This window comes from Pteronotus mesoamericanus, unplaced genomic scaffold, assembly GCF_021234165.1.
Source record: "Pteronotus mesoamericanus isolate MK-2021 breed Mesoamerican mustached bat unplaced genomic scaffold, CSHL_Meso_final contig_72, whole genome shotgun sequence".
Lineage (NCBI taxonomy): Eukaryota > Metazoa > Chordata > Mammalia > Chiroptera > Mormoopidae > Pteronotus > Pteronotus mesoamericanus.
Window position 1 is genome coordinate 1,595,552 of NW_026555242.1, and position 24,256 is coordinate 1,619,807.

The window sequence follows — 24,256 nt, forward strand, 5'->3', positions numbered from 1 at the left end:
CACAGCATATTATTCCTTGCTAAAAAGAACCCTGATTTTGTTAAGAACCAGAGTGAGCTCACCACTAGAACATAAATTATGATGAGATTAAGCCAATCCTTTTCCATTTCTCTTCAAATAAGTCAATTAGAAAGTTTCAGTTTGCTACTTCTACATCTCCTATTCCTTCATGGTAGAGTATATGTCTTTATTTTTTTTAAAAAGATTTTATTTGCTTATTCTTAGAGAGAGGGGGAGAGGGAAGGAGAGAAACATTGATGTGCAAGAGAAACACCAATAGACTGCATAACCAGAGACCAGTCCACAACCCAGGCATGTGCCCTGACCCGGGAATCGAACCGGCAACTTTTGGCTTTGCGGGACAACCTCCAATCAGCTGAGTTACATTGGTCAGGGCTAGAGTATATTTCTTATTCAGCAAATATTCACTCTCTACTCACCTGCCTGCTCTCTACCCCTACTCAAGGCAGGAATATAGTTCTTCCCTCCATGAGGTCTAGCGTGGTCCTTTAATTTGCTCTGGCCAATAAAACATTAACAAGAATGATGCAAATAGAGGTTTTAAATGTGCTTGTGTGCTTTGACTCACTTTTTTGTGCTTTTGCCATTCATCATGAGAAGAACATGGTCTGGTGAACTGCTGGCCCCAGAATAAAATGCTCATGAAGCAGTCATAACCCCAACCCACAGCCTGAAGCTCAGCCTCCCAGACAACCTGCAGATGCGCGCGAGAGAAAGAGGTGTGTGTTGGTGTAAGCCACTGAGACGTGAGAATTGTTTGTTATGCAACATCATCATAGCAAAAAGGAATTGACAAAAGCTTAATTCCCCTTTTAACAACAACAACAACAACAACAACAAAAAACCCCCCACCAAGTCTAGGCTCAAATACTTGTCAAGAAACCATATCTTAATGGGATTTAAACACAATAACGATTTGTACTTTCATTGTATTCATTTTTTGTTTCTTCCATTGTAGCAATTAAAATTAATTTTTAAATCATAGTAGTGGTACAGTTTCATTTGGATGATTAATTTTTTAATTTAATTTTTCAGGGAATCAATGTTAAGAAAAATAGTGAATAAGTAGGACTACAGGTAACAGTTGGTTACAGCAAAAAAAAAAAAAAAGAAAGAAAGAAAATAAAAAACAGAAAAGAAAATGACAGTGAGGCAAGCATGACTGGAGTTTGAGAAACACCAGAGAAAAATGGGGAAAATTATAAAGGAGAAGGGAAAAGTTGGGACAAAAATGAAAATCTGAAAGAGAAGACAAACAGTGTCATTTTAATTAAAAGGAAACAGCCAAGGATTGACGAGATAAGTAGCTGCTAACTTCTGGAGTTGAAGGCTGTGTTTGAGCGCTGGTTCTGTTATTCCAGAGGAGTGCCTAACTCACTCTGAGCTCCAGTTTCCTATTTGGCAAATGGGAGTGCCACCATCACAAGGATGTAGTGGCGATTCGTAGAGATTATGCCTACGGAAGCAGCTCTCAGGGTTCAGGCTGACAAATAGGAAGAAATTAACGTTTGAGAGGCACAAGTGTGAGGGCCAGAGTTGGGACCAAAAGAATAAACGCTGCCTCGGTGATCAGAGGTGCAATCAGGGTGGGCACAGCAAATCAGCTGTATGAACTCTGAGCAGAAATAACCTCTGATGTAATTTTAGGTACCTTTATTAAAACTTCAGTCCACAAAGAGAGCCAGTCTGCCCATAGTAGGAGAGATAGAAGGGAGGCAGGAGTGGAGAGAGGGCAGTTGCTCAGAAGAGCAGGGGTGTTTATAGAAATGAAGATCCTGTTGTTACCAAACAAGGACGTGCTGCCCAGTGCTCATAAAAGCCAATACCATGGCACCAGCTTTTAGAAAAGAAAAAAGCTTTCTTGTGAAGGTGACTGGCAAAGAGACAGGAGCCAATCCTGGGTTCAGTCTCCCTGCTCCAGGCTTTGGGGCATGATTTAAGGGGACAGCACTGGATGTTCCTGGACAATAGATTGTGAAAAGGTTCCAATGTTCAGGCTCTGTTCTTTGCCCTTTGGTTCTACGTGTGTATGTGCGGGTGGACTTTTGTCTCAGGTATAATTTGCAATATTTTTTCCTCTGCTATATGACTTGCAGTTTTGTTCTGTTGTCTATGAAAAATAACTTAGTATTTTTTAAGAAACAGGATAGGGCCAGTTTGAGCTAGTTCTGTGGTTACAGAGTCATGACTTTTTTTGTCATTCTTTTCTACCCACTGATAGGTACCATTCCATCTCCCACATCCCTCCAGGGTCTTGGTACTCTAAAAAGAAGTGGGTTATAGGATAAGAGAAACAGAGACCCTTGTGGCTGTGAGCTGAATAAAGAGTCCATACCCTGCAGTTGGTTTGGGAGATTCAGATTCCCCAACAAGTCTCGAAGATATTAAAGAATGTGATGTCTGAAACCTATACAGATGTAACAGTGGAAAGTTGTAACAGTAGGGAATTCTAACCCATCCCACCCTTCTTTTGACATTGTTTCTGTGAGTGTTGACTCTGACTGATATGCAGCTTCTAGATAAATAGCATGTTTGTTCAAGAATCCTAGGAACTAACTTCAAAAGATACAGACTCCAACCTTCAGGCATCCCAGCTCCTGGAGATTTGCTGACCTTCAACAGTGGAGCCAGGATGATGTGAAGCCAGGAAGACAAAACCAGGATGATGCACACCAGGCCATCACTTACCTTATTGGAATGGACTGTGTTCGTCCATACATGGAGAATTTTCAACCCCCTCCCTTGATCTCTTTGTTCTGCTCTCCTGTCCCTCCTTATAAAACCTTTGCCTCCACTGAGAGGGGGAAATGGGCTTTGTGACATGAGCCCCCCATTTTCCATGAAGTGGGCTTTGAGATGTCAGTCCCCCATCTTCCCAGAAGATGGGCAGTGAGACACTAGTTCCCCATCTTCCCGGTGGTTTGCACCTTAAAATAAACCACTTTCCTTTACATCAGCACCTGCCTGTCAGGTATTGGCTTGTATTGACCTTTGTCTGCTTTCAGTTACACAGACAGTACCATCCAAAAACTTTGTTGTTTCCTTTGTCATTTAAATGTTATTTACCTTTGCAAATAGATACTACCAAAGATGTCCTGAAAACTGTTAATGGTTATCTACTAACAACCATCCCCACTGCAATCACAGTTCTTCTCTCTAAAGGTAAATAATATCAATTTTTTTGGTGAATCCTTTCCAGGATATTTGGGGGTTACCTGAAGAGAGCCAGATGGAGAGAGCTTATTTGGTTTTCTCCCTCCTTGCTCAGGTTGTATTAAAATTCACACCCCATTAATGTTCCCTCTGGTCACCCCTTATAAAATAAGCTGTCCCTCGCTGTCCCTCAGGTCCTTTCTTTGTCTCCACAGTGGTGTGGGTGGAACCACAAAAGCCTCAGGAAGCTCCATCACTGAGGTCCTGACTGTGCTCTTGGGTCAGTATTTCACTCAACATTACCCAAGAAGCTGGATACTATCCTGGTGTTCAGCAGCTAGCCCTCCTGCCTGGTCATGGTCACTTGGGAGGGCAAAAACCCAGGGGCATTTGCTTGCCAGGGAGCCAGGATGGGATACCCAAGGACCTGGAGTGCAGGCTGGTTCTGCATGGTTCCAGGACGAATGTAGGAATAGTGAAGGTACATGGCGTGAAGGCCGATCTCAACTTGAACAATCTGAGAACTTTCTGAAAATGACATCTTTCCCCCAATGTTCTGGGCTGCTTAGGAGGTAGTGAGTTTCCTTCACTAATAGAGCTTCTTGTTTGCATCAGACTATCTGATTTCCAAGTTCTCCATCCCTTTCTCGAGGTGGCACTAGCCAAAGATTGAGCTTCTTGGGCCCAGCAAGACTTGTTAAGTGATGTAATAAGGTTCAGTTGTCAGGATGAGGGTGTGTCCTGGATCTTATCCCCACTCCTCCCTCAAGATTCCCAGGCACAGTGAATCCAAAAGTGATGCCAAAGGAAAACAGGCAAAGCTCAACTGCATGTGGATAATAAATAGCTGGTCTCTCTATCATGTTCCACCAAAGCCTTGCATTCATTTATTCAACAACCAGCTATTAAGTGATTCCTAGGACTGGTTTTGTCCCATCCAGGGAGAATTCAGCTTTAATGAAGAAATTTCCCTCCTTCCTGGAACTCATATTCTAGTTTGTTATGGGAGGGGGAAGAGAGAAGCAGACAATAATTAAGATAATCAAAATATAGAGTAAGATAGGTTGTCATAAATGGCATGGAGAAAATTCAGTAGATAAGAATCAAAGTGATTGCAATATTTCCTATTTTTAGGGATAGAAAATATCTGGGATGGAATAAATAGAACCATACACTTTTGATAGATTTTGTTTGTTTGTTTTCAAAAGATTTACAATAAAATCTCACCACCATGCCTACCCACTTGGGGACTGTTCAATAGGCCTTTGGAATGTCATGTTGGGTCATTGAGAGGGAGAGAAAAGGCTCCCCACTCCTTGTCTTGCCCATACTGACTTCTGAAAAGGGATATTTTGTTAAGCTTGTTGCCTGTTTTCCTTCATTGTTTGGTACTCAGAGAATTTAAACTACTTTCCCAATGTCATCGAACTCACTGGTAATGATATGAAAGATACATGACATTGACAGATTAATATTCACATTGGTAGTTCTCTTATTTTTGGGTCTACCCAATTGTTCTCATTGAGGCTGTAACCCAGGTTTATACAGGTTATGCTCAAAAGAAGTGCATCCTCTAGCAGAGGGCATTTTTTCCAAGTTATTCAGTAATCTCCAAACTGATTTAAAGTGAATTTTTGACTTAAAGTAATAGATTTTTAGGTAAAGATTCTCAATTCTTTTTAATCCTCACCTGAGGATATGCTTATTGATGAGAGAGAGAGAGAGAGAGAGAGAGAGAGAGAGAGAGAGAAATATGAGAGGGAAACATTGATTGCCTCCTGTATGAGCCCCAACTGGGGATTGAACCTACAACCTAGGTATGCAATCTGACTGGTGATCAAACCTGCAACTTTTTCGTGTACAAGATGATGTTCCAACCAACTGAGCCACTGGCCAGTTCTAAAGATTCTCAATTTAAAAATAATTTCTATGTCTTTGCTCCATGTTTTTATTTTTTCACTATAAGCATATTTTACTTTAGTCCTTGAACATAGTTATTAAAGCTATACCATATTTATTGAAATCCTTGTCTACTAATTCCAATATATGTGTCATCAATTTTCTTTATTGATGTCCTTCTTCTCTTGAAAATGGATTATGGAACTTCTGATCAAGATGGTGGCGTAGGCAGACATGGCTCACCTCTTCACATGACCACATCAAAATTACAACTAAAATATAGAAAAACCATCACTCAAACCATCAGAAATAGAGTTGAACAGAAGTCTGACAGCTATGGAATTAAAGAAACCACATCCGCCCAGACTGGTAGGAGGGGCACAGATGTGGAACAGGCTGGCCCCTCATCCCTCCCAAATTTTTATCCACCACATGTGGGTATCTCAGTAGCAAGGAGTCCCAGCACCACACAAGGCTCCCCAGGCCAGGGCTCCAGTGCCAGGAAGAAAAGTCCCCACAATTTCTGGCTGCAAAAATTAGTGGGGATTGAGTTGATGGAAGAAACTTTTGGAGCCCCAAGCAGTTCCTCTTAAAGAACTCACACATGGACTCACCTACTCAGACTCATTCCTTTTGAGTGCCAGCAGTGGGATAGCAGCTTGAAAAGCACCAGTGGCATATAGGGAAAAACTGAAGTATCTGGCAACAAGGTGTGCAGAGGCCATTGTCCCTTTTCTAAGCCCTCCCCCACAGAGCAGGCAAGCTGATACCGTATCTGAGATTCCATCAACCTGGCTATAAAACTGTTTGACCCACTTTGGAGACCCCTAGAGACTCCGCCCCACCCAACTTACAGGTCCTCCCAAGCTGCTTTTACCTATGAATGGATGGTCTTGGTTTATGTTTCACAACTTCCTAAATCCTATCAAACAAGGAACAGCAGGCCTCAGTGGGTCCCAAGCCCAGCAGTAGCAACAGCCAGCCTAGACTCACAGCTTGGCATTGCCTGAGAATCTCCAAGTCCAGCATAAGTAGCAGCCATCTCAGATTGTTTTGTGGCCCTGGGAAAAACACAGGTGGGGGTTGACCTTGGCCTATACCACCTGGGAACCCTAGGGCCAGTCCACCCAGTGGACAGCTACAGACCACATTGGAGCAAAACCACCCTGCCCCTGAACAGCTGATCCTCCATCGAGGGCAGAGATTGGTGATAAGTGGTCACAGCCAATCCTTGCAGCTGACCGGCCTAGGTAAATCCCTCCCATTGACCTGCCAACCGTAATCAAGGCTCAACTCTAAGAGGAGGGTGTATTCAGCCTCCTCGAGTACCCAGCTTGGGTGATAGGGGAGGCTGTGCCACTGGACCCTACAGGACACCTACTGTATGAGGCCACACTACCACCACACAGTGTCAAAGCAGCTCTACCTAATACATAGAAACAAAAACAGGAAGACAAAGATACATGGCCCAAATGAAAGAACAGATCAAAACTCCAGAAAAAGAGCCAAACAAAATGGAGAAAAGCAATCTATCAGATGTAGAGTTCAAAACACTGGTAATAAGAATGCTCAAGCAACTTAGTGAGGACCTCAACACATAAAAAAGATCCCATCAGAAACAACAGATACACTAATTGAAATAAATAACAATTTACAGGGAAACAACAGTAGAGTAGATGAAGCCAAGAATCAAATCGATGATATGGAACATAAGGAGGCAAAAGAAAAAAAAAACCCAGACAAAAGAACAAACAAACAAACAACCCAATCAGAACAACAACAAGAAAAAAGAATAAAAAAAAAAAAATGAGGACAGTATAAACAGCATCTGGGACAACTTCAAAAGGCCCAACATTCGCATTATAGGAGTGCCAGAAGGAGAAGAGAAAGAGCGAGGAATTGGAAATCTATTTGAAAAAATAATAAAAGAAAACTTCCTTAATTTGGTGAAGGAAATAGACATGCAAATCCAGGAAGCACAGAGTCCCAGACAAGATGGATGCAAAGAGGCACGCTCCAAGAAACATCATAATTAAAATGCCAAAGGTTAAAGATAAAGAGAAGATCTTAAAAGCAGCAAGAGAAAGGCAGTTGGTCACCTACAGGGGAGTTCCCATAAGAATGTCAGCTGATTTCTCAAAAGAAACTTTGCAGGCTAAAAGGGATTGGCAAGAAATATTTAAAGTTATGAAAAGCAGGGTCCTACAGCAAAAATATCATACAGAATCAAACAGCAGTTAAAGAGCTTCCCAGACCAAAAAACAAACAAACAAAAAACCAAACCAAAACAAAACAAAAACCTAAAGGAGATCATAATCAACAGCCATTATTATATAAAATGTTAAAGGGACTTATGTAAGAAAAAGAAGAAGATCAAAACTAACTATGAACAATAAAATGGCAAAAAATACAAATCTATCAACAATTGAATCTGAAAAACAAACTAGGTGAACAAGAAGAACTGAGGCAGAAACATGGATACGGAGAGCTTTTTGGTGGTTGCCAGATGGGAGATGGGTGTGGGAGAATGGATGAAGAGGTGAGGGGATTAAGAAGTACAAACAGGTACTTACAGAATAACCATGGGGATGTAAAGTACAGTAGAGGAAATGGAGTAGCCGAAGAACTTATATGCATGACCCACAGACATGAACAATGGTGGGGGGATTGCCTGAGGGAGTTGGGTAGTACTGAGTGGAGGGGTTAATGGGGGGAAAATCAGGACAACCGTAATAGCATAATCAATAAAATACAATTAAAATAATAAAATATCAAAAAGAAAAGAGAAAATGGGTCAGGTTTTCCTGTTTCTTTGTGTGTCTAGTTATTTTGGATTTTATGTTGAACACTGTCTGTAATATGCTACACAGATTCTAGATTTTGTTCTGTTCTACTGAAGGGTAGTTATTTTGTTTGTTTATATTAGCAGGCACTTAATGTGGCCATACTCAAGCTCTAAACTCTGTCCCCTCTACAGTTTTCAGAAACTGAGTGTCTTTTCAGTTCTTGTAGACTAAGGCAGAAAGGATTCTCTGTAGTTGAGGGATCAGCCATAAATCTGGGCAAAGTGTATACACAGAATTTGGGGATCTCCTCTTCTGGCTCTCTCTTTCTTGAATTTTTCCCCACTAACAAATGGGATACTCAACCAATACTGTCCATTTTTTTCAAGGGTAGACTCCATCTATTTCCTGACAGCTTTTGGTTGCTTTACAGTACATTCTGGTTTTGGTTTGCTTTTTAAAAAATATTTTGCCCAAGGGTAATAGTTGGTATCTGTGAGAAAGCTGTCCTGTGGAAGATAATACTCCACTACTTAAAGTGAAAGTTCTATAAATTGCATTCCTAGTTGTGAGTTATTTGATTAATCTCTGCCACCTGACTATATACATTGTGAGTGTGCACACTTGAATTCAATTAAAAACATTTTCCCCCAAAATGCTTGTCAACATAAAAAACATTCAAACCTGTATAGAATTTTTGGTGAGTTTATTTGAGCCAAACTGCTGACAATTGCTGAGAAGCAAAATCTCAACAGATTGAGAAATGCTCCAGGGAATGCCAGATTAGTACCTTATTTTATAGATTACAACCAAAGGAGAAGGCATAAGGTTATATGAAATCCATTGGTGATAGATTAGGAGGGTGGGAGAAAGCAAAGGGGAGGGAAACCTCTGGGATTGGATAAAGGGTAAAAATGGTAAACACATACTGATTTTACATAGATTGGCAGAGGATAGTTAACAGTCAACAATTAACATGATAACAATACTGGGGGGATTTGTGGTCTCTGTTCTGGTGTGGTGCATGTGCTCAAGGGGTTCAGAAAAGGGAGGTTACCTTGAAATTGCAAAGGTATGTTGTTATAGATGTAAAAAGACAATAGATAGTTTCAGTTAACATAAAGATTGATCTTTGAGAAAAATACCGGCCTAGGACAAGACTAACCACCATGAACTACTTTTAATTAGTAGGTTTTAATCTTGGGCCACCCTTTGTGGTTACTTTGGGCCTCTGAATTTGTAAGACTGCCTCATAGGACTTCCCTGGGCTTGTCAGGTTAACATGTGGACCCTTTTCTTCCACGTGCTGTTTTATGACAATATGTATTAGGAGTTCCTAGAATGGTGTAGGAAAGCATTTTGGACTGTAATCCGTATACAAGCTTCAAGCTAAACTTTGTTCTGCTTCAGAGTGTTTGCACTTGGATATAGAACTGGTTGACTCTAAAAATAAAAACAAAGGATTATTATCAAAGAACTGTTGTCTATTTCAGTTGGGAATTTTTCTCAGGGACAACCTGAACTGGTGAATAAACATGATGACTAACGATTTATAGCCAAGTGGATCTAGATTTAAGTACTGTTTTTGCCATTTCCAGCTGTGTGACATTTTGCAGGTAGCTTAGATCCTCTGGATGTCAATATTCTTCTTAGTGAAATGGTGGTAAGGACAGGACTAAAACTGGAAGAGCTGGTGTTCATGCTGCCTGTCACTGCCAGAACCAATAAACAGACAGGGATTGAATCTTTATGGGTGCTTTATTCATATGGCAGGTGATCTGAGAAGATGGTGGGTTATGGACCCTAACAGACCATCTTAAATTTCATTTTAAACCAACAATTTTTATAAAAAGAAAAGTATAGGTAAGGGGTTTGCAATTCAGGGAAAAAGTTAATCAGATAAAAGCTGCAGCAGTCTTTCCTGTGTGTCCTGGGCTGTGGTCTTGATCAGTGTCCTGGGTGGTAAACATCTCATCCTGGAGTACAATGGCTCAGATGCCATCTTGATTGCTTTCAGTTCTCCTGGAGCACAAAGGTAGAACTGTTTATGGTTTCCTGGAGTCAAGGTGGGTCATACCTTCAGTTCCTGGAACAACAGCATTTTACTGCTAAGTTTATTAGTTATTACCTAAACTAAAAATTTCCAACTCTTGAGTCCCCCATCAGTACCTTCCACATAATGTTTATATTATGTGACTTAATACATGTTCATGGCTTGCCACAGTGCCTAGAACATAATCAGTGTTCAATAAATTTGAGTATTTTTTAGTCATGGAAAACATCTGAGTCTCAATTAATTTATCTCTATAATGAAAAGAAAATATATACTTGAGGAAATAATATATGTATAAATGAGGTTATGTTTATGAACTCCTTCAGGCAAGAGGTCCTTAAGAAGTTATTATTTTTTTTTCTTTCTGCCCATTGCCCTTCCCTTCTAACAATAATAATAATAATTACTATATAATAACTTTCTTATGATGTCCCACACACTTTTCTAAGCAGTCTACATGTATTATCTCCTTTAATTCTCATATCAATCCTATGATGTAGGTACTATTATTCTTATTTTCACGTAAGGAAGCTGAGACACAGGATTGCAATAACTTTCCCAGATCTGTGTGACCTTGTGGAACAAGGATTTCAGTTCTGCACATTTGGCATTGGAGTCCGGTTTAAAAACAATAACAGCTGGCCCTGGCTGGGTAGCTCAGTTGGCCAGAATGTTGTCTCAATACACTAATGTTGTGGGTCCAGTCTCCAGTCAGGGCACACACAAGAAGCAACCAATGAATACATAAATAAGTGGAACAACAAATCATTATTTCTCTCTCTTTTTCTGTCTCTCTCTAATCAATTAAAAAATTAAGAAAAACCCCACAATAACAGCTGCCGTTTGAAAAGTGCTTTCCACATGTCCATACGCTAAGCCATTGTGAGTGTCTTTCAAACATTAATTCAAATGGCTCTCCTTCACAGGACACAAGTCCATGCAATGTTGGATCTGAAATGATTGGAGAAGGCATTGATGCATTCTTATGCCTTGGCCAAAGGTATAACCACATTGAGATTTTATAGGGTTCTAAAGTCCAGAGCGGAAGAATTTTTTTCCCCCTCCCACAGCAGGTAGGGTTGACAAGGTGATGTAAAGGGAGTGGGAGTCCCTCCCGTCCAGTACCCAGTTTCTCAGTTGAGCAACTCCTATCTACTCCTTTGGTGGAAGAAGCCAGAAATCAGATACGGAGAAATGTGGCAGGCATGATAGACATAGAATATTGTTGGGAGACTTGAGCAAGGCAGACGACCTTAAAAAGAAACCAGGTCTCAAGTACTCTTCCTGCTTTCTATAGCCTTTGGACCTGTTAGAAAATTTCTTCAGCATGCTTCTACAGAGGGAAAACATGACCTACTATATTGTCATTGCAGAACCCAAAGGCCTGAGGGTCATCTTTAATTCCTTTCTTTCTTCATTTACTCTATCAAAACCATCAGTAAGTCCTTCAAATGGTATCTCAAAGTGTCACCCCACATCTGCCCACTTCTGTTGTCTTGTGTCAAGCTCACCCAAGCCACCATCAAAGCTTAGGCCATCAAAGAAGCCTCCTCGCTGCAGCCCCACAGCGGTGCTTGCCCTTCAACAGCCCTTGGCCACAGCGCTGCCAGTGAGCTCTCTCAAATCCAAATTGGATCATTTCGTTCCTGAATTGTCTATTTTCCCATACTATTTTCTTTCAAAGTTAAGTAACCAAGAAAATTAGTTACTTATTTAATCTTGAATCATGTCTCCTTTCTCTTAAAATCTGCCGTGACCCATGCAGAGTGGTGGTCCCTGAGTGGGAGCGGCGGGAGATTGAGAAAGGCCAACACAACACAAACACACAACACAAGACAGTTTAGAGGAAAGCGGGGGCCAGGTGGAACATTGTCCTCTGATGGAGAGACAATGACAATGACCACAGTCTCTGCGTTTATTTTATCGGTGTTGTTTAGATAAAGCTCAAGGGAGTTGTGCAGACTTACGGGAACCCTGTGGGAAAGGTGGAAGTTTGTGGTTATCTACTCCCTTCTCAACTCCCCCTCCCCCGCTCCACCTCAGATGCCACCTTGCTCTGCCTTGCAGATACAAATGGTCGAGTGTGGCCTTGCCAAGTGCTTAACCTGGAGGCTTTTGAAGTTAGCCTTCACCATCCTCCACAAAAATCCTCTCAGAACTCCCCATTGCACTTCAAACAGACACCAAACTCCTTATGGCCAAAATAGTTCTCCTTTGCGGTCTGTCTCCTGCCTGTGTCTCTGATGCCAGCCTCATCATCCCTCACTCAATAATCTGCCACACCAGCCTTGATCTATTCCTTGAAGTGTTCAGCCTCCAGCCTTTGTACTTGATGCACCTCTTGCCTGGAATGCTTTACCCATGGCCTTTGCATGGCTGGCTCCTTCTCCTCTTTCAGGTCTCAAAGTGTCACTTCCTAAGAAAGGATATCCTTATTACCACACCCAGTAACACTGTTAAATTATCTTGTTTTATTTGCTTCTGGGTACCTATTACTATTTGAAATTCTCCTGTCAATTTAATTGATTTTTTGTGTGTACACTTCTGCCTCCCTATCATGGGACTATAAACCCCTTGAGAGCAGTAACCTTGTCTGACATATTCAAAGCCATATCCATACCTAAAGAGTTCCCATTAAATATCTATTGAATGAATGAATGCACCATAGGTTTGTTATAAAGTTAAGGCGGGTAATGGGTATAAAATATTCAGGTTGACAGGAGACTTGGCTACACAGTCACTCAGAGAACTAGGGTGATAGAGTCTCTGTCATATTTTGATGTTAGCATTTCCATACATGGTTTCCAGGACTACTGAGTCAGGGAAAGAGAGTATAGAGAACTTATACCTGCCCTGAAAAGCCTTAGATCAGGAGTGGCATGTGTCACTTTCAACTGGGGTTCACTGACCAGAACGCAATTCAGTAGCTTCATTCTAACTATAAGGGGAGCCTGGCAATGAAAGAAAAGTATATGTAAACTCGTCAGAGAGTTCTACTATCTCTACCACATACCCTTTGCTAGAGGTAAGAAAACTGAGGCACGAAGGGATTAGAAATCTTCTCAATGTCACAGAACTGGCAACTGGCAAAAGCTAGACTGAAACGCTGGTTTCCTGGTCCCTGAGCCTGTCTTCTTGACCCCAACTCTGATGTTCCAATTCCACACAGGAGATCCACTGAGATCCAGAGAGTATCCTATGGTCTTTTCTTCCTGTCCCCACTCTCTTCCCAAAAGTGACTGCTTCTCCTGCTGGGATAACAGAGTTTTTTGGTACTTTGATACTTCTGGTGTTGAACTTTTAGCTTTCTGTGGCCAGTCAGCTAGCCCTGCCTTCTCACTTACTCCTCTCCATAAAATAAAAGTCTGTCCTGAACTGAAAGCTCATCATGAATGAATCAATCAGGCGAAGTAAGACCAACCTCTCAGAACCCAGGACTCCCCCCACCCCCAGCCATGGCAGGGACATTCTCAGTGTTTCCAGTAACCTTTGGTGGTGAGTTTGAATGATGGGATCCCTCTCCCTGGTTCAGTGGAGGTTGGGGGGCAAAATGTACCGGGGGAATTGTGTCGGAATACTGGAGATTCCTCTATCACTCAACAACACCCCCCAAATGGCTCTAGTATAAAACTGACAGTTCGAGTCACTACTTGTGACAAGCCAGGCTTAGTCAAGGCAACCTCAGTATCACCTCAGCGTCCGCATGCCTGGCCAGGCACTTTACAGGCATTACATCCTGCAGTCCTTTCAGAGATCCCATGGGACAAATTTATTAACAACCCCCATGCTTCCATTTTTCAGACAAAGAAGACCAAGATTAGAATAGGCAAATGGCTCGCACATGGGCCTTCTTATAAATGGCTGAACCAGGATTTAAGCTCAGGACGTTAGGATTCCAAAGGCCCTTCATTTTGCTAGTATACAATCCTAAGTAGGATTTCACTTAGAATCTTAAATTAATAAAAATAGCCAATTTTGATTATGCCCAGCACTGTGCTATATGCTTTCACAAATTATTTCATCTTATCCAAACAACAACAAAACAACCACAGGAGATAGGTGTCACTATCGTCATCCCCATTTTATGAATAAGGAACCTGAAGCATAGAGAAAGGAGGTCAGCAAAGGTCAAAGAAATGGTAAATGGCAGACCTGGGACTTAAACTCAAATATTTCTGCCTGCAGAGCACTGGCTTTAAATATTTACTAGGCACACTACCATTTGGCTCTTGTTTAAATGAAAACATTGGAGGTACAGGGCTGGGCAAGGGGAGCAAGTTAGCCACAAAGAACAGAGGAAGTGGTCCAGTCAATTTAATTTGTTCATTCACACTGCAGGTCATTCCACAAGAACTGGTGGTGACTTCATATAGTTTGTTTTTCTAACCTGTTTCTCTCTGTGAAGCCCTGTGATTGCTCTCTACCCCATCCCACCTGAATGTCTTCTTCCTCCTGAGTTGATTCCTGCCAAGTACTTCACCCTGTCTGGCAAGAGCTAAGTTCAGTTACGGGCACATTCAGTTTCTACTGCTGAGTAGAGAGAACTAAACGTGCGAAGTTCCCTTCTTCATACCAGTTGAAGACCTGGCCCAGCTAAGTCCCCAGTCCCAGGTAAGACGGAGGCAGATGAGAGGTGAATGACAGCTTTTTTGTGTGTGTGCTTGCATGCGTGTGTGTCTGGGGGCAGTAGGTATATACAGAGCCCTGAACTTAAAATCTGAAAACCCAATTTCAATTTCTGGCAAGTTGGCTGACCTTCAGCAAGTTTCTTAACCTCTCTGATACTTAACTGCAGAATGAAGGTGGTGATATTGGGTAGGGGAGGAAATGGGAATGTGCACATGCTATGCCTAGCACAGTGGCTGGCACATAGCAGGTGATCAATTTAATGTTAGACAGCTCTCCATGAGTGGAGGGTGCAGAGGGGAGTAAAAAAAGGCCCAGCAGGTGAATATTTGAAAGGAGACTCCACTCTTCAGTAGTGGGTTCACATTACATAAAGGGCATGGCTTTCATTTTTTTTTTTAATTGTAATGTCTAACTGGGGGCGGGGGGGTGAGTGTTACAGGGCACTTCAACATTTATTGAGTCCTTATCTTTATTAGACACAGTGCTGGCAAAGTGACTTTTGTAGATTACCTTACTAAACCTGTGGGAAGCTGGACAGTAGGTTTTATTATTGTACCCTCAAGTTCAGAGATGCAAATAGTGGCCAAAATCACTCACCTAATACTCAATGGAGGCAAAATTGATCTCCGGTGACTCTGTTGTTTTATAAAATAAGAAGTCTATTGTTTTATAAAATAAATAGCTTTTTTTTTCAGGCCAAAGTGTAGTGAAATCAGAGCTCTGTCTCAGGAACTGTTCAAGGAACTGTGGACCTGCGCATATACCAGTGAGCTGAGCCACCTCCCAAAGCCACAATGCCAACCTGACTTCAAAATGCACTCTATAGCATTCCAAAAGATTGTTCTTTAAAACTATTTTAGCCGTGGCTGGTGTGGCTCAGTGGATTGAGTGCCAGCCTGAGAACCAAAGGGTCGCCGATTCTGTTCCCAGTCAGGACATATGCCTGGGTTGTGGACCAGGCCCCCAGTAGGGGGTGCAAGAAAGGCAACCACACATTGATGTTTCTTTCTCTTTCTCCCTCCCTTTCCCTCTCTCTACAAATAAATAAATAAAATCTTTAAAACTATTTTGTAGAGTACCCTTAGAACTGCGATTCTTAATCTTTTTCATCTGATGGCACATATAAACTAATTACTAAGATTCTGTGGCACACCAAAAAATGTATTTTTGCTGATCTGACCAAAAAAAAAACCCGTATAATTTTGACTCATTCACACTGGAAAGCTATTGTTGTGTTGGCTGTTGTCATCATTTTTTTATTTTTAAAAAATCCTTACTCAAGGACATTTTTTTTTCATTGCTTTTAGAGAGAGAGGAAGGGAGAGTAATATTGATGCGAGAGAGAAGCATCAATTGGTTGCCTCCCATATGTACCCAGAGCAGGAATAGATCCCACAATCTTTTGGTTATGGGACGACACTCCAACCAATTGAGCCACACTGGCCAGGGTGTCTGTTGTCATTTTTTTATTTGACAATCTGAGGGAAAAGAGGTCAGTGCTCCTGACTCAAAAGTCAGCTATTGCATGTTTTAAAAAATGTTTATTTATTGATATTGAACATGAGAGAGAGAGAGAGAAAGAGAAAGAAAGAGAGAGAGAAACCTCGATTTGTTATTTCATTTATTGAGGCATTCATTAGTTGATTCTTGTATGTGCTCTGACTGGGGATCAAACTCCCATCCTTGGGGTATCAAGATGATGCTGTAATCAAATGAGCTACCTGGCCAGGGATATTGCATGTTTTAAAAATTCTTGTGGTACACGGTGTACCTCTTGCAGCATACTGGTGTGCCATGGCACTGTGGTTGAAAACCTCTGCCTTGGACTATAAATTCCAAGAGGGTAGGAACTCTTGCAGTCTAATTAATCTCTGATGGTATCTAAAACCATATGTGGCATAGTAAATATTTAATGAATGAAAAATATATTTATCTGTAATTCAGACATTCTGTAGCCACACTGAATTTTCTCTTCCCTATTTCCATCTTTTAGTTTTCTGAACTATGACAAAAAGGGAAAATATAACATTTTGTTGAGTGCCAATGTGTCAGTGATTATGAGGAATAGGTATACATATACATATACAAACAATTATAGATCCAGATATAGATGTAGTTACAGATATGATAGATACAGATAATGACAGTAGATATTGGCATAATTATAGATATAGAAATTATACTTATAAAGACAGATATACATGTAGATAAAGATAGACATTTAAGTATAGGTATCTCTGACTTTTAGTCTTCTTAACACACAGTGAAATTAGGTTCTTAACTTATTAATGCAGAAGTTGGACATTGTGGGTGCTCATGTTCAGGAGTTTATCCCTGTCCCTTTTCATTAGATTCTAATTGCAAATATCAAGCAGCCATTTCTTTTTTTTGAAGCTTAATTATTCAATGAGAGTTTCCCCAGAGAGAGTGTTTAGCTCCCATATCTGGAGTACTCATCTGTGCTGAGTCTGTGCTTTTGTACTTTATACAGGATGTCTCTTATTTATTCACTACCACATTAGGAAACAGATGTTGCCAATATATCCACAGTTTAGAGAGAGGTTAAAAAACTTGCCTATGCCCTGGCCACGTGGCTAAGTTGGTTGGAGCGTTGTACACCAAAGTTCTCAGGCTCGATCCCCAGCTGGGGTGGGTACGGGAGGCAACCAATCAATGTTTCTATCTCACATCGATGTTCCTTTCTCTCTCTGTCTCCCTGTCCCCCATCCTTGATCTAAAATCAACAAATTATCCTTGGAGGAGGCGGGAGAACAAGAAGGGAAGAGAGAGAGACAGAGATAGAAGGGAAGAAGGGAATTTGTTTGGCTCCTAAGGGCATGCCCTCAGCTACCACAAGTTGGGAGCTTGTGGTGTTTGGCACACCCATATGATGAAGATTAAATTAGAATTTCAAACACATTTATAAGATAGTGCTGAAGTAATTTCTTTTTGATTTGATTAAAAGAAGTGTATTAGTCTTCTTGGGTTGCCAGAACAAAATACCACAAACTGGGGGGCTTAAACATCAGAAATTTATTTTCTCACAGTGCTGGAGGCAAGAAGTCTGAGATCAAAGTGTCAGCAGGGTTCGTCTCTCCTGAGGTTTAGCCTCTTGGCTGTCTTTGTGTTCACATAACATTCTCTGTGTGTGTGTGTCTGTGTGCTAATCTCTTCTCATAAGGACAACATATTGGATTATGGTCCATCTAATGACCTCAGTTTAACTTAATTACCTCTTTAAAATTCTTCCTCCAAATACAGTCTCATTCTGAAGTACTGGGGGATAGGACTTGAACGAATAGATTTTGAGGGGATACAGTTTAGCCCATAATAAAGGCTTAATTAATTTCCTTGTTATTCCTCTCACTTTGGTTTTGGTCTTCAGCCACTTATTGAGGGGTTGTTTGAACTGCCCTTTGAAAGGAAGCTGGGTCATTTACACACCTGGGTCTAAAAATAGACCCCCAAGGATATGTTTAATGATGAGGGAAGGGGAAAGAGAGAGAGAAACATTGATGTGAGAAACATTGATTGGTTGCCTCCTGTACATGCCCTGACTGGGCATCAAACCCAGAACCTAGGTATGTGCCCTGACTGGGAATTGAAACCACAACCTTGTGGTGTATGAGATGATGTTCCAACCAACTAAACCACCTGGCCAGGGAGAGTCTGGTATTGCTGCTCTAAACCAGTTCTTGCCTGTGGAGGAAATAATAGCAGGGAGGGGAGGCTTCTAGAATCAGTTCAGCTAATAAACTTGCCTTGCAACTTTGGAGAAATTCCCACCTCTCTTGGGATGTTGGCCTGGATCAGGGTTTTAAGCTTAAATGTCCACAGAAGCTGAACAGGTGCAGTAAGTGGAGAAGCAGGGAGCGGTGACAAAATAAGGAGTGGTGGGAACCCTGAAAAGTTGGAGAACAGCCCACTTGAATGAAGCAGATAATTTTTCCTTCAAAGACTAAGGGACAAAGGATATACATCTGAAGGCCAGATTTGGACCAGCTGATATCTCAGGACCTTTCTTTCCCAATGATTCTCTGGCCAAACAATAGATGGCACTGTTGATTGACAGGCACTAAAAAGGAAGGGACATATTGTAGTTTATGTGGCCTAAAGACGCATGCTGACAAGCAAACTCAAGTGGTGATTTTTTTTTTTTTTTTTTGTATTTCTATCCTTGCTTCTGTCGACAGAAGCCAATTTTGTATTCAGCTGTGGCTTTCCTACTGGGAATGTGAAGCAGGGTTCTGAGGACAGCATCAAAATTAATTGAGGTTAGGTTATTAGTGGTCAAAATGGCCTGAAAATAAATTAAGTCAAGTTTTATTCGTCTGTTCTATGGGTCTCTTGTCAAACAGTATTATTTTATTGCTGAAACTGAGGGACAAGAAACTTAACTGTTTGCAGTAATAAACTGCTTGAACCTCAAAGCTGTTTGTGACGCATCTTCCTCATAGTCAACATCCTGATGGAAAGATAATTCTAGCTTAAGCCAATTTTTACATTCAAACTTCAAGAAGGACCCTAATAAATGAGGGTTTTGCTCCTATTTTGTGGGCACACTTGTTGGGATCTGGAGTGGCAAAGAAGTTTCACGGGTCAAGTCTGATGGATTATTGGTAATAGCTGCCCGGAAAGCTGTCCTGGGGAAAACCCTGAGGCCGGGCCCCAGTCCAATAGGGAAGGTGCTATGATATCAGCCTCATCTGACCTGAGTGTGGTGGTGCATATTTGGCAATATCCTTATAGTCTCAAGTGACTGAAACATAATCTCAGGCAGGAAAAATTGTTGACTCGCAGAACCCAGAGCAGAATATTAACAAGAGAGGTAGAGATGCAGATGAGCTTTAGGAACAATATGCACCAGCAGCACAAATGCCTCTGAGGAACTCTCTGCCCTTTAGTTCTACATCTTTGCACATCAGTTTTCTCCTCTCATGCAGAGCAGTTATCCTCACATGACAGTTCCTCAGATGCACTTCATGCCTTCCATCAGAGAGACTGCCTTTACACTCTTTGGTAACAAGCGCACACACATGCTCGCGCACACACACAAATTTGGGAGAGGAATTATAAATAGCCAGGTCTGGATTAAAAAATTGTAAGGAATGATTGCTCAACCCTAGACCAATCAACATGGGCAGGGGCTGGAACCATGTAAAAATATAACAGCTTTCATGATAACTACACAGCTGGGTTCAGCAGGAAGAGAGGTCTCCAGAGCAAGGCTAGCATGGAGTATAAGACTGTCAAATGGTGAGTTTCTACCACAAAGGGACTGGTCACATGGCTGACGACTGAGCTTTAATCCCAGAGAGTGAAAGAGAAGAAGACCCTCAGGAACGTGCACCAACCTCAGCTAGTAGCCATAATCCCTCCCCATAATTCTCTACCTTGTGGTTACTGAGCTGGGAAGGGAAATCCTAAATCCTAAGTCAATAAGTTGTGCCTTCCAAATACTGGTCAGCTGAAACAAAGCTCTAGCCATTAACCAGAAATGTGCCTTCATCTCAGGGGGGAAGTCCTGCTCCATGACCAACTTATTAGCCGTCTCTTCCCAAGGCAGGTGGCGACCTGAGAATTCCATGCCTGCTTCCTGAAGACTGCTCCCAATGCAGTGGTTGATGAGGTTCTGGGTCCTTTGGGGTCCCTTCAAATCCTACCATGTCTTCCACCCTGCTCCTCGCTCCTTGTGCTACCAATCTTTATCAGCAACTCGAGCCCTGAGGTGGAATGACTATGATACACCAGAGGAATTTAATTTTGCAAGAGATGTACTAGACTACTGGACTCAAACGGAAAAGGTGAGGAGGCACCTGTGTTGGGGGGATGGGGGTGGGTGAGGACAGGAGTGGCCTCCCTGGCTTATTGTGCTCCTAGCAGGCTGAAGGCCACAGAACAAATACAGCTTCTGTCTTAGCTCACCAGTGTCATGGGAAAAGCTTATGTTTTGGGTTCTATTCTCAGCCTGGCCACTTCTTCACTTCTCCGAGCCTCAGTGGTTTTATCTATGAAATGGGGATAATCTCATTTAAGAAAGAAGGTAGGAGGTAAAAGTATCTGGTACACAGTCAAATACTTGTGACCAACTGCAAAGATATAATCACAAGGTCAGCAAGTTGCTACTAATCTGAATTGTGACCTTCAACTAATGGGACTGTAAGTCTAACTGGAATTCATCACATCAAACTTGGATCTAACCTCAGGCTAAACCCAGAGGGAAGGGACAGACTACCTGATTGTGCATGTAAGCATCTGACACAGAGCTTAGTCATGTCATCAATCTTCCTATGAGGACAGCAAGTCCAGCTGAATCCTCCCTATCAACTACTGACTTGGGTGTGGCATTTGAGCATGTCCAGAGAAACCAGTCCCTGTAGTCCCTGAAAAACATGGCTTTTCAGGAAAACCCAAGGGCTTGGTTCCCCGCCCCTCGCAATAGACCAAAAGAGGAGCAGTGATGACACCAGGTGTTGGGTAGGCAATGGGTGGTATTCCAGCTACTAAGTGTCAGCTGATGATGTTCACAATGTGAAAAGTTACCCAACATTATCTTTGTACAAAGAGAGAATTCACCTGTGATGGAGTCAGGGAATTGGCAGAATTTTTCAGTTTCCTATGAACATGCATTCATATGTGAATATTCAAGGTTTATATGCCTTTCATGGGAGCTTTCTCCTACCTCTTTCTTTTTCCTTTCTCTGAATTCTCATAATAACTCCAAGGAAAATAGAGCTTTTGGTTATGAAGAACATTCTTTATATGCTATGTCAAGCACTTTGCATTTAATGGTCTGATTAGATGGGCACTATTATTTGCATTTCCCAGATGAGAAAACTGAGGTTCCAAGAGTTTTAAATAACCTACAGAAATTCCATACCTAATCAGTAAAGATGGAGGATTTGTGTGGGTCCAGGCTGTCTAATTCTGAAATCCATTATTTAACCTGGTTCACAGTCTGATGATGCCAAACCATCTCTTCCCTCAGACTATGAATTGACCTTAATTACTCCCCTGATCAAAAATCTGATAAAGACCTTTTGCACCATGAGATGGCTTCATATCTTACCTCCTACAACTTTAAATTTCAAATCCAGTTTAAGGATTGTTTTACCTTCTCAAAAACAGCTATATGTCAATATCATATTATCAGATTAATTCTTAGAACAAAAATCCATAAGCACTTGAGTGATGTCTTCTTCATGGTGCAAGAATTAAGGCTTAAAATACTATCTGAATTCTGAGCAACAATTGTTTTCTACCTTGCTATGCCAGCTTTTCCATTATTTTTAAAACTCCTACAGAAATATTACATACTATACTCTCCTTATATAAGCAGTGCACTACTTATCATAAATACTTGTTAAAATTCTTTAATCTGTTGTGCAAGAAGTTTTTTCATAGCACTGATTTTTTTATAGACATAAAGACATATGTATATGCACATAAATTAATCTTATCTCAGGGGAGATACACTCTTTTGTTCCAGTCATCTGTGTCAAAAGTAGTAGGATCATGTTTGTGTATCTGTGGGAAAAAAATTGCTGGAAAAATATACACTAAACCATTTTCAGTGCTAATGTTCAGGGAGTAAAACTGTGATAAGAAGTCTGAAGGAACTCTGTTGCTTATAAGAACCTTTTCTGCTCATGTTTCTGCATTGCCTGACTCTTTCCTCTGAACATGTTTTATTTGGGGAATTAAAAAGGTATTTAAAAAAAAAGTCATGCTCATTCTAGAAAACTCAGGGGATATAAGACAGGTGATTTAAATGAGAAAATGAAAATTGGCCATAAATATTTAAAGCCATTTACATATGTGTGTATATATGTGTCTTGTTTACCATTGTATCCTTTTGGTCTAAGAACAGTGCCTAAGAAATCAAGAACTTAGTAATATTGAATTAACAAGTGAATAATTATTTTTGTTTACTTATTTTATTTTTTTTTGTTATTCTATTACAGTTGTCCCATTTCCCGCCACTCCCCATCCCCCCTTGCTCTCCTCCACACAGCCCACCCGCCCAGCTCCCAGTCAATCTCCATTGTTGTCCATGTCCATGGGTCATTCATACATGTTCTTTGACTAGTTCCTTGTCCTTCTTTCCACAACTATCCTCCTCCGCCATCCCCTAAGTGGATAATTATTATTAAATTTGGATCATAATATAACTATGGTTTTGGTTTTATAAATTGATACTACCTTGTTAACATTTTATTGCAAAGAATCTGAATTTTTATTGGTTTTATTATATTCTATAATTTTGTAGAAAAACATAGTTGGACTTTTTTTTTTTAATTCATTCTGCCAATCTCTGTCTTTTGATTGGGGAATTTAGTTCACTTACATTTAAAATAATAACTGATAGGAAAGGACTTACTATTGCCATTTTGTTAGTTGTTTTCTTGATGTCATAGCTTTTATTTCGTCCCTCATTTGCTCTGTTTACATCTTTCTTTTGTGTTTAGTTGATTTTTTTTTTTTTGGAGTGACATTTTTATTTTCTTCTAATTTCCTTCTGTGTATATTGTATATTGTATATATTACATACAATATCTTAAAGTGAAAACAATCTATTTTTAACTAATAACAATGTAACTTTAATTGCATATGAAAACCTCATTCCTTTCTAGGGACATCTTACTCCCATTGAGAGTTGCAAACAAGTTTCACTCTTTTCCTTCTGTCCAAAGGAGGGACTGGGAGTTGGGGGACTTTCTCCCAACCATGCAGCACCACGTCAGAGAAGGGGTGGTGCAAAAATGAGCAAAAACATCACAAAATGTCCTCCTGTTCAGAGTATGGCTTTAATTATTTGGGTATTTGTTGGTTGCTGCAAATTCTTGACTGTTTCAAGAGCTCCCAAAAAGCTATTTTAGCCTGTTGTTTACTTGATGTTTCTCTGAAGGAATGGGGGACCTAGAGCTTCCCAGTCTGCTGCTTGTGATTTTCACCTTTAGAGGTAACTTAATTTTAAAAATAAATTCCCCCAAATATTCAGAACCTAAATCAGCCTCTTTTATTGTGTAACAATTGTAATAATAGGAGTATTTATTGAGTACCCACTTGTGGCAGGCACTGTTATATACACTTTACTCATTTAAATAATTCAGTTAGACTTGACTACCTTCTATGTAATATTACTGTTCCCACTTCATAGATGAGAAAACTGAGGCACAAGGAGGAACCCACTGTCTGTATAGTACTAAAGCAGACACAAGGGGGAATGGGGCTTTAAGTCTTAAAATCTTAAGGCAATTCATGGTTTTGTTACCGAACAAAAGGACCCGTGGCGGCGGGGCGGAGGAGGGTGGTGCCCAGATAGTTATTACCGAAACGACACCCTCCTTCCCTGGGACCCCTGGGTTGTGGGTCCTTTGCCCGCCGCCCTTGGAATGATGGCTCTGAATGGCAGAGTTTGGTGAAAAGCAAAGGAACTATTTATTCAAAAGTTATACAGATTTGATTAATGGCTAAATGTCACCCTTAAACCTCAAAATCCCTTCGAAACAATCACCAGCACACACACCATCCTGCCTTCCCCCCTTTGCCCAGTCAGGCCAGTCAGGCCAGTCAGGCCAGTCAGGGGTACCGTCCTTCAGAAGAAAAAAGGAACAGAAGTCCGGGGCTCAGCTAGGCAGACCTCTCGCGTGTCTCGGCACCATCTGCTGCGTCGCCGCGATCTCCAGCTCTTAATCCATAACCATGTGGCACTTTC

General features: G+C 41.1%; 1 protein-coding gene across 1 annotated transcript in view; it reads left to right on the forward strand.

The window, feature by feature from the left end:
* The first annotated feature begins 20,150 nt into the window (after positions 1–20,150).
* LOC129078111 (acyl-coenzyme A synthetase ACSM1, mitochondrial-like) overlaps positions 20,151–24,256 on the forward strand; it is a 47,967-nt gene continuing 43,861 nt past the window's right edge. Inside the window, 2 exon segments of the mRNA XM_054582790.1 lie at positions 20,151–20,342; positions 23,845–23,848. Coding sequence (XP_054438765.1) covers positions 20,151–20,342; positions 23,845–23,848 — 196 coding nt within the window.